Source organism: Clupea harengus, chromosome 18 (assembly GCF_900700415.2).
Source record: "Clupea harengus chromosome 18, Ch_v2.0.2, whole genome shotgun sequence".
Lineage (NCBI taxonomy): Eukaryota > Metazoa > Chordata > Actinopteri > Clupeiformes > Clupeidae > Clupea > Clupea harengus.
Window position 1 is genome coordinate 16,952,095 of NC_045169.1, and position 11,095 is coordinate 16,963,189.

Below are 11,095 nucleotides of genomic sequence, written 5' to 3' on the forward strand. Positions count from 1 at the left end.
TGATGGGTTGATGCCATTATATATGATTGTACAAATACGTGCAGTCAATCAACAACATTTTTCTTTATCTGTTTTCTTTTTCTCTTTTAGTTGATTTGAGTTGAATACAACATGAATTAAGAACATGTGTTCCAAAAGAACATTGATCATAGTCTTACATTTTATGTTCTATTTGTTTATTTTTAAGGGAAGATAAAGATAAACATAACTCTACAATATCCATAATAGCATTATAGTCATCAATTACCTGAATGACTTAGGGGTCAAACAGATGAAGTCTGAAGAGTAGTCTTCCTGGAAGAAAGGCTCCAGCTGCAAAGGGAGACATACAATAGTTAGGCTTCTACTTATCTGGTCAAAGACACAGTGTTCAATGCAAGTGTTATTTAGCAGATCTCCAGTCCCTCCAATTTGCTATAATTCACGACTGGCACTCACCTCTTTTTTAATGAGGGCCGCCCTACTGCGGTAGGAAGTCGAGTTCACGTCAGCCAGGGTAAGGGCAAATGTCTCATTGGTGGTAAACCGAGAATTAGCCGTCAGCTGTGGAGAATCTATGAAAATACGAGCAAAAGAAGTTGTGTATGTTTGTGTGGTTGTATATATGTGTGTGTTTAAAATGCTACCATATATGCTGTCACTTGATGATTAGCCTTGAGGAAAAACATGTGAAACTCACTAATAACGGTGATGCTATTCGATTCCACCGCGAGTGGGTTGGAGGTGCTGACTTCGTCCTTTAGCTGCTGGGCGACCTCATCCACATCTGGGGAAGACTCCGGTGCGTCTTGATCAAACTCCACCTGAATCTCTACCTCCGTATTATCTTGACGATAACGTGTTACGGCCCTGTATTAGGAGAATGAGAAACAGGTCTGAAATTAGGCTACTCGTAGTCATGAACTTGCCTGTTGAAAGCTCTTTATTGGTTACTAACTATCCCCGTTACCACATACAGAAGCACTGGATTTTGGAGAAAATGGGTAATTTACCTTAATGAAACGACGATGACTCGGATGAATCTTGTTCCATATTTTCTGCTGTAAATTGGTGTGCACTGTGAAACACAGACTTATCATTACAATGGTCACAAATCCAGTTTTATGATCTACACAAAGACATGTTAACAGGTTTATAAGTTTAACATGCTTGTTTTTTAGGTAAACAAAATGATTGATATGAATGAAACTGAATCATGTAATTGCCTTACCCAGCTAACAATGGATGCTGTTTGCTGTTGGTAGAGGGCGCTTTGAGAGTTGCTGTAAACAGGATTGAAGATTTGGAGCAGCACAACGCGTATTCCGATCATGTAACGTGGACGGTTTGTTGCAGCTGTTGTTGTTGTAGTTGTTGTTGTTGTGGGTTTTGTTGTGGTGGTCGTGGTGGTTGTTGTGGGGGCTTTTGTGGTAGTGGTGGTTGTTGTTGTGGGTGCTGTTGTGGCTGTCGTTGTAGTTGCACCAACTGTTGTGGTAGCTGTTGTGGTAGTGGTGGGAGCTGTTGTGGTAATGGTGAGAGCTGTTGTGGGTGCGTTTGTGGTTGTGGTGGGAGCTGTTGTGGTAGTTGCTGCAGCTGTTGTGGTAGTTGCTGGAGCTGTTGTGGCAGTTCTAGTTGCTGTTGTGGGGGCCATTGTGGGTGCTGTTGTGGTAGTGGTGGTAGCTGTTGTGGTAAGTGCTGCAGCTGTTATGGGGGCTGTTGTGGTAGTTGCCGCAGCTGTTGTGGTAGTTGCAGCAGCCGTTGTAGGGGTTTTTGTGGTAGTGGTGGTAGCTGTTGTGGCTGTCGTTGTAGTTGCAGCAGCTGTTGCTGCAGCTGTTGTGGTGGTTGCAGCAGCTGTTGTGGTAGTTGCTGGAGCTGTTGTGGGTGCTGTTGTGGTAGTTGTAGTTGCTGTTGTGGGGGCCATTGTGGGTGCTGTTGTGGTAGTGGTGGTAGCTGTTGTGGTAAGTGCTGCAGCTGTTATGGGGGCTGTTGTGGTGGTTGCAGCAGCTGTGGTTGTTGTAGTCGCTGTAGTTGCTGTTGTAGGTGCTGTTATGGGAGCTGTGGTAGTTGCAGCAGCTGTTGTGGTAGTTTCTGGAGCTGTTGTGGTAGTGGTGGGAGCTGCTGTGGGTGCTGTTGTGGTAGTTGCTGCAGCTGTTGTGGTAGTTGCAGCAGCAGTTGTGGTGGTGGTTGCAGCAGCTGTTGTGGTGGTTGCAGCAGCTGCTGTGGTAGTTGCAGCAGCTGTTGTGGTGGTTGCTGGAGCGTTTGTGGTGGTTGCAGCAGCTGTTGTGGTAGTTGGAGTAGCTGTTGTGGTAGTTGGAGCAGCTGTTGTGGTAGTTTCTGGAGCTGTTGTGGGTGCTGTTGTGGTGGTTGCAGCAGCTGTTGTGGTAGTTTCTGGAGCTGTTGTGGTGGTTGCTGGAGCTGTTGTGGTGGTTGCAGCAGCTGTTGTGGTAGTTGGAGCAGCTGTTGTGGTATTTGCAACAGCTGTTCTGGGGGCGTTTGTGGTAGTGGTGGGAGCTGTTGTGGTAGTTGCTGCAGCTGTTGTGGTGGTTGCATCAGCTGTTGTGGTAGTTGCTGGAGCTGTTGTGGTAGTTGTAGTTGCTGTTGTGGGGGCCATTGTGGGTGCTGTTGTGGTAGTGGTGGTAGCTGTTGTGGTAAGTGCTGCAGCTGTTGCTGTGGTTGCAGCAGCTGTTGTGGTAGTTGCAGCAGCTGTTGTGGTGGTTGCTTGAGCTGTTGAGGTGGTTGCAACAGCTGTTGTGGTAGTTGGAGCAGCTGTTGTGGTAGTGGTGGGAGCTGTTGTGGGTGCTGTTGTGGTGGTTGCAGCAGCTGTTGTTGTAGTTTCTGGAGCTGTTGTGGTAAGTGCTGCAGCTGTTATGGGGGCTGTTGTGGTGGTTGCAGCAGCTGTGGCTGTTGTAGTCGCTGTAGTTGCTGTTGTGGGTGCTGTGGTGGTAGTTGTAGTTGCTGTTATGGGGGCGGTTGTAGTAGTTGTAGTTGCTGTTGTGGGGGCTGTTTTAGTAGTTGTAGTTGCTGTTGTCGTAGTTGTAGTCGCTGTAGTTGCTGTTGAGGGTGCTGTCATGGGAGCTATGGTAGTTGCAGCAGCTGTTGTGGTGGTTGCAGCAGCTATTGTGGTAGTTGCAGCAGCTGTTGTGGTGGTTGCAGGAGCTGTTGTGGTATTTGCAGCAGCTGTTGTGGTTGTTGCTGGAGCTGTTGTGGTGGTTGCAGCAGCTGCTGTGGTAGTTGCAGCAGCTGTAGTGGTGGTTGCAGCAGCTGTTGTGGTGGTTTCTGGACCTGTTGTGGGTGCCGTTGTGGTAGTGGTTGGAGCTGTTGTGGTGGTTGCAGGAGCTGTTGTGGTAGTTGCAGCAGCTGTTGTGGTTGTTGCTGGAGCTGTTGTGGTGGTTGCAGCAGCTGCTGTGGTAGTTGCAGCAGCTGTAGTGGTGGTTGCAGCAGCTGTTGTGGTGGTTTCTGGACCTGTTGTGGGTGCCGTTGTGGTAGTGGTTGGAGCTGTTGTGGTGGTTGCAGCAGCTGTTGTGGTAGTTTCGTGAGCTGTTCTGGTAGTTGCAGCAGCTGTTGTGGTGGTTGCTGCAGCTGTTGTGGTTGTTGGAGCAGCTGTTGTGGTAGTTGCAGCAGCTGTTGTGGTAGTTTCTGGAGCTGTTGTGGGTGCTGTTGTGGGAGTGGTGAGAGCTGTTTTGGGTGCTGTTGTGGTGGTTGCAGCAGTTGTTGTTGTAGTTTCTGGAGCTGTTGTGGGTGCTGTTGTGGGAGTGGTGAGAGCTGTTGTGGGTGCTGTTGTGGTAGTTGCAGCAGCTGTTGTGGTAGTTTCGTGAGCTGTTCTGGTAGTTGCAGCAGCTGTTGTGGTGGTTGCTGCAGCTGTTGTGGTTGTTGGAGCAGCTGTTGTGGTAGTTGCAGCAGCTGTTGTGGTAGTTTCTGGAGCTGTTGTGGGTGCTGTTGTGGGAGTGGTGAGAGCTGTTTTGGGTGCTGTTGTGGTGGTTGCAGCAGTTGTTGTTGTAGTTTCTGGAGCTGTTGTGGGTGCTGTTGTGGGAGTGGTGAGAGCTGTTGTGGGTGCTGTTGTGGTAGTTGCAGCAGCTGTTGTGGTAGTTGCAGCAGCTGTTGTGGGGGTGTTTGTGGTAGTGGTGGAAGCTGTTGTGGTAGTTGCAACAGCTGTTGTGGTGGTTGCAGCAGCTGTTGTGGTAGTTGCTGGTGCTGTTGTGGTAGTTTTAGTTGCTGTTGTGGTAGTTGCAGCAGCTGTTGTGGTGGTTGCAGCAGCTGTTGTGGTTGTTGCAGCAGCTGTTGTGGTTGTTGCAGCAGCTGTTTTGGTGGTTGCTGGAGCTGCTGTGGTGGTTGCAGCAGCTGTTGTGGTAGTTGCTGGTGCTGTTGTGGAAGTTGTAGTTGCTGTTGTGGTAGTTGCAGCAGCTGTTGTGGTGGTTGCAGCAGCTGTTGTGGTTGTTGCAGCAGCTGTTTTTGTGGTTGCTGGAGCTGTTGTGTTGGTTGCAGCAGCTGTTGTGGTGGTTGCAGCAGCTGTTGTGGTAGTTGGAGCAGCTGTTGTGGTAGTTGTAGCAGCAGTTGTGGTAGTTTCTGGAGCTGTTGTGGGTGCTGTTGTGGCAGTGGTGGGAGCTGTTGTGGGTGCTGTTGTGGTGGTTGCAGCTGTTGTGGTGGTTGCAGAAGCTGTTGTGGTAGTTGCAGCAGCGGTTGTGGTGATTGCTGGAGCTGTTGTGGTGGTTGCAGCAGCTGTTGTGGTAGTTGGAGCAGCTGTTGTGGGAGTTGCAACAGCTGTTGTGGTAGTTTCTGGAGCTGTTGTGGGTGCTGTTGTGGTAGTGGTGGGAGCTGTTGTGGTTGCTGTTGTGGTGGTTGCAGCAGCTGTTGTGGTGGTTGCAGCAGCTGTTGTGGTAGTTGTAGTCGCCGTTGTGGGGGCCATTGTGGGTGCTGTTATGGTAGTGGTGGTAGCTGTTGTGGTAATTAATGCAGCTGTTATGGGGGCTGTTGTGGTGGTTGCAGCAGCTGTGGTTGTTGTAGTTGCTGTTGTGGGAGCTGTGGTGGTAGTTGTAGCTGCTGTTGTGGGTGCTGTTGTCGTAGTTGTAGTTGCTGTAGTTGCTGTTGTGGGGGCTGTTGTGGTAGTTGTAGTTGCTGTTGTGGGGGCTGTTGTTGTAGTTGCTGTTGTGGGAGCTGTTATGGTAGTTGTAGTTGCTGTTGTGGGTGCTGTTGTGGTAGTTGTAGTTGCTGTTGTGGGTTCCACTGAAGTTGTTGTTGTGATCTCTGAGAAGTCATAGGGGTAATTTTAGTAAATCTGTGCTGACAGTGCCCTCCTTAAAACAAACACATGGTTGAATACGGGTATGGAAATAATTTCTTGCTTACCTTCAAATATTCCTGAACCTTCCTCTACGATTTCCCGTCGGGCTCGTTTCAGTGAAGACCCTGTTAAAGTTTCAGTCTTCTTCTTGACAGAAACCTCCTTGGGAGGGGCAGGCAATTCATGTTTGGTGCCAGAATTGTCCTTTGGAGCAACCAACATGAATTCGGGATCCTCTTCAAACAAGCCATTATCTGCTTGAGCATTGGCCTTGGAGTCAAAACTGGTCTGAGAGTTGCTTTCCTTCAGCAGGAGTTGCGACCTCTCTAGGTCGCTGTTGAACTCAATGTCATCGACTTGTCTTGGGAAACCCTTGGTGGAAAGGCACAATAGCAGAGCACAAAGACCTGTGCAGGAGAGAGGTAATGGGAAGAAGCAATTGGTTGGACATATTGCTAATTTAAAAAGTGATAATGAGACCAAGCAACTACATATTGTAAAATTAGGAACAAATGGTGCCCTTTCCCCTGGTGGTGATGCAAGAGTTCTAGATTGGGCAGTTTTAATCAGCCGATTCCTTGACCCTTTTTTACATTTGTGTGATTTATAGTTCATAGGAGCTGCCATATAAATCTAGCCAGACAAATCACATAGTTTTCTCTGTGCCAAATTTGAGATGCTTCTAACCAGAACAGTAAAACATCAAACACTGAACACATTGACCACAGTTGATACATCAAAACACTAAGATTTGCACAGCACTGCAACATTAGACAGATACCCAGTGTCAACACTGACACACATTTCTTATTATGCTCATCAAAACTAGACAAACTGTCACAAATATCACTTTTCTGTTTGTACAGAAGACATACAGAAAACGCTTTGCACTTATATGGCCTTTGGGGGAACATAACAAGAAATGAACCCATGTACACAGAATTCATTTAAGACCAATGGTGTGTACTTCTCAAGTTAATACTCCACGTACAGTTAAAACCTAAATCTTTGACAGTTAAAACCTGAACCGTTGGCAATTAAATGAGCCATGACTACAGAACCATTCAGATGACATTATCCTTGTTCAAACTCAATGATCAGATTTGGTCTTTCAGCGATCCATGTTATCAACAGCAGTGTAAAAAAACACACGTAGCGGACTCAATTAAGTGGTTTGGCCACATTTTAAAAGAATGCTGTGGAAGCTCAATGCTATGCTAGATATGTGGAAAGATTTGTGAAATCTACTTGTATTGTTTGTTATTATTTGAACACCACGAGAGATGAAGCAGAGCCATATCCAATGTCTTAAACCTTTAACGGTAATGCAGCGGAATGGGAGAAAAACAAAACGAGGAAAAAAATGAGTCGATATTAACACCACTCTTTATGACATAACATACCAATTGGCAAAAAATGGGTCAATAAGTTCAAAAGTGGAAGTAAACAGGTAGAAAAATGGAAAAATAATGTTTAAAGCAAGATTTAATAATACAAGACACACTCGACCAAATGGTTTAGAAGTTAATGCTGCAATGTGGAGTGTGGTGTTTGTGTTTCCATGAATAGATATTTTACACTGGGGTAGCTGTATTATTTTAGGAACAGGAAACAATTTCTAAAAAATCGATGTAAGATCAGAATGAAAATAGATGCCTGATGCTAAATAAACATAAATAACTATCACTGACCTGTGGACAGTAGATGGATGGACATGCCTATCAGTTTATCTGAAATGCAAAAGAGATGGTTACAATGGAATATAACATAACATAACATAACATAACATATTATAATATCACAATTGATTAATTGTATTAATATAATACACACTACAATGATAGCACAATGATAAATGAAGGTGCCAGCCCCACTATGACTATGCTTCTTCTGACAAAAGAGGAACTTCCAGTATCATCCAGTTTGAGTTAAAGTTCCATGGAATTTTCTCCAAATTGAATTCTACAAATGTATGATTAATACACAATAGTTGAGTAAACCATATGACTGAAATATAATTATATAACTAATGTCATTTTTGTAAGTAGTTTTTTTCACATTTCAACACAAATTATATATTGATAATTGTACAATAATGTAAAGTCTTACAGTCTTAAAGTCTTCTACACAAGTTCTGTATGTTTCTATAAAAAGTCACAACTAATAGCTTACCTCTAAAGTGTGATATCCTTTTTGTGAATCCTGATTATATGTGACACTGCTGTCCTTTCTCCTGAGTGAATCTGAGTGAAGATGAGAGGATGCTGCCTTAATAATACTTGCTGCAAACCCGCCATTCCTGTTCATTTTCTAGTTTTGTTGTTTGCCCTGTCATTAGATGCACAGTATTACGCAGGTGCCTACCCACCCTCTCTCTAGCCTGGTCATCCACCTCGCCTTGTTCCTCGTAAAGGTCGAAAGGTCGTAAGTCGTTCATGTGTTGTATGAAAAGAATGCCTCAGAACAGTTGACACCTTTAGAAAACCAGAGTGGTGCTGTGTTATGACATGCTCTCCCGAGGGCATCCCTGACTGAAAGAAGGAACCCCCCTATCTGGCTAATTTATTTTGTGGTTTGATGGTATGGTATAGCCAACCCCTTCATTTTTCCACAGAATTCATGCCTAAATTTACTTAGACCAGCAGTACGGCGTTTAAGGCGTTGGGAGGTCGGCCATCTAGAGTCCTGGTGTGCAGTCAGCAACCTAGAGCTTAACGTCAACAAGACAGTGGAGGTGACTGTGGACTTCCGTAAAAAGGTTCCGACACATCCTCCACTTGTCATCAACAACTCATCTGTCACTGTAGTAGAGCATTTCAAGTTCCTAGGCACAACCATCACCAACACACTAAAATGGGACAATAACATCACTCAATTAGTGAAGAAAGGTCAGCAGCTCCGGCAGCTGAGAGGACTACAGGTCAGCCCCCCCATCATGGTGCAGTTTTACAGGGCTATCATTGAGAGTGTGCTTACATCCTCTCACTCGGTCTGGTATGACTCTGCCTCTGCCCGCTCTAAGGCCAGGCTCCAAAGAGTCGTACGGGCAGCAGAGCGCATCATCGGCTGCCCCCTTCCCTCCATCAAGGACCTTCACAGCTCCAGATCCCTCAGGAAAGTAATGAAGATCACGGCAGACCCCTCACATCCTGCCAACAGTCTCTTTAACCGTCTCCCCTCTGGACAGCGATACAGGGCCATCATGACCAAAACATCACGTCACCTCAACAGTTTTTCCCCCCAAGCAATAGCCCTCCTAAATAGCTCTCACACACAAACTTTATCGCACTTTATTTAACTTTATTTGATATTATTATTGTTGCACTACCTCCATTCTTATTATATATTATTTTGCTCATACTGGTACTATCTGTCCTTGTATTGTTGTTCTGTGTTGTCTTGTTGTTCTATTTGTGATGCTATAGCCTGCATGGAGAATACCAAAACAAATTCCTAGTATCTGTATACATGGCGAAATAAAGTTGAATTGAATTGAATTGAAGTCAAAAACAAGCAGTAGCAACTAGCAAAAGTAACTAGCAATTACTGACAAGCCATGCCAACCCTTCATCGACACCAACCGCTGCAGAGTTGGCACTGATAAAAGGCTTGCTTGGATGCTAAACAATGTCTTTTGGTGATGTAATTGCTAATGTTGTGCTGTGAAAGATTTTTTTACATTTTTGCAGAACTAGTGCATAGCCTGATTGGCCAGTTGGAATTACCTGTGTGTTTATCTGTCCTTCACATGACCATGGGAATAATATACCAACATATACCATGGAAATAAATTTTTTTTTGCTTTCAAGTTTTTTTTTTGAACATGACAATACTAAGGGGATCCATTAGCATCCGATGAAGTGAGGACCAGAGTGCTTGATGTCTCATGCTTGATTTGAGACTTACACAAGACAATTCTATATTTAGATTTAACGAGACCAGATCAAGTTAACCCCCTCAAAAGTCCTCCATCTACTTTTCAGAATTCTTAGTTTCACCCATGCATGATATATGATGATATGATGATAGCGACAGTATATCTGTACGAAATAAGCTAGTTGGCTATCATCACACTGAATCTTCTCAAAAAGAGGAAAACTCACAGGATGGTATGGCGGTATGTTGTAAAATGGCACGGTGGCTCAGTTGCTTGCACTGCCGCTTCACAGCAAGAAGGTCATGTGTTCGATTCCCGCATGGGGTGCTGTTGGCTCTGGGGGGCTGGTCCTCAGTGCTCAGGTGGGCTATCTCCCGGGCCTTTCTGTGTGGAGTTTGCATGTTCTCCCCGTGTTCACAAGGGGTTTCCTCCACTAAGAACTTCAACAGAAAAACATGCAAGAAGAACAGAACACATGTCCATCCCTGACCAAAGATGGACAGTTCACTTCACTTGGTCCCCGGGCGCTTACAAGCTGCCCACTGCTCCTGGGGCGTCCAAGAGGAGGGACGTTCCAGGATGGGAAAAGGCAGAGAATAAATTTACTGCGACCTCAGGCCTGCGTGTGTGTGTGTCCTGTGTCGCCTACATATATTCACGTGTGTGTTCAGTGTGTCGTGTGTGCCATTAAAACCTGAAAAATTATTACAAATTAAAACCTGACAAATTAAAATAAAGTTGAAATCCTCCTATTCTGATGTGTGCGTGGGAAGGAGAGAGCGAGCTACGCTTAATGCTGTTGAACAGGTATCGGACCCTCACAGGAATGTTGCAAGTCAAGTGTGTCAAAAACAGGCAGATTAATACTTTTGAAAAGAATGCTTCAAACCTGCCTTTCCTGTTCATTTTTCTATTTTGGTTGTTTGGTCTGTCATCAGACGCACAGTATAGTGCAGGTGCTCACCCACCCTCTCTCACCTGGTCATCCACCCAGCCTGGTTCCCTATGTAATTTATTAATTCATTAATTTACGTAGTGCAGTGTTTCCCAAACAGGGGTACGCAACGGGACGTAGGGGGTACGCGCGCGCGCACACGCGCGCGGGGAGGGGGGGGGCGGAATTGTGATTTGCACTTTCATTTGCACCAACCGCTACTACTAGTAGAAGGCCTACAATCGAGGATGCACCTGCCGGAGACAGCAACCCAGGTTGTTTTTCCAAGTCTACCTTGGATCAGGATGTTAGCAGCAGTACAGTTGTTGCTCGCCAAGCTACTAGCTTTTTTGTGTGAAAATCAACTCGGTGTGACAGACATTGTCAAACGCGACATAACAACGCACCTCAGTGAAAAGACTTTGATGTCCTTTGCCACGAGAGTAGGTTCTCAGCTCTGACGAGCATGAAAACAAAATGCAGGCACAGACGGTGTGGAAAACGATTTAAGACTTTCTCAAATTCAGCCAGACATTGCAGAGTTATGTGCATCCTCTCGAGCACACCCTTCTCAATAACTTGTGGTGAGTGTGTACAAACATGAAAACAAATATATATAAATGCGGGGGGGGGGGGGGGGGGGGGGGGGTACGGAGCTGGAGGTTGAATGTCTGATTTAGTGTATCAGAAGAAAACCTCTCAGAACAGGTGACACCTTTAGAAGTATGTGTCAGTGTGTGTGACATTTTGACCGTGTATGCTTGCGGTCCACAGGGAGAGAAATGATCAGTCCCAATCAATAGTTTCTCACAGCAACCCTACTATGACAGCCCAACCCCGTAGAGTGTCCCTGAGCCTAACACACACACACACACACACACACACACACACACACACACACACACACACACACACACACACACACACACACACACACACACACACACACACACACACACACACACACACACACACACTGCTCAGCAACATTTTAACAAGTTAGCTGGTCAGAAAATGGCCATCCTTG

General features: G+C 45.6%; 2 protein-coding genes across 2 annotated transcripts; both read right to left on the reverse strand.

The window, feature by feature from the left end:
- Window positions 1-243: 243 nt before the first annotated feature.
- On the reverse strand, window positions 244-3,541 carry LOC122133713 (cell wall protein DAN4-like; the record flags this gene model as incomplete). The annotated part of the gene is made up of 5 exons (XM_042710383.1): window positions 244-312; window positions 439-554; window positions 680-849; window positions 993-1,057; window positions 2,855-3,541. Coding segments are annotated over 5 exons (1,107 nt in total), but the record flags the coding sequence as incomplete, so codon positions are not given.
- Window positions 3,542-3,844: 303 nt separating this feature from the next.
- LOC122133726 (cell wall protein DAN4-like) lies at window positions 3,845-4,468 on the reverse strand (the record flags this gene model as incomplete). Its single annotated transcript, XM_042710424.1, has 2 exons — window positions 3,845-3,972; window positions 4,084-4,468. Coding segments are annotated over 2 exons (513 nt in total), but the record flags the coding sequence as incomplete, so codon positions are not given.
- Between the last annotated feature and the right edge of the window lie 6,627 nt (window positions 4,469-11,095).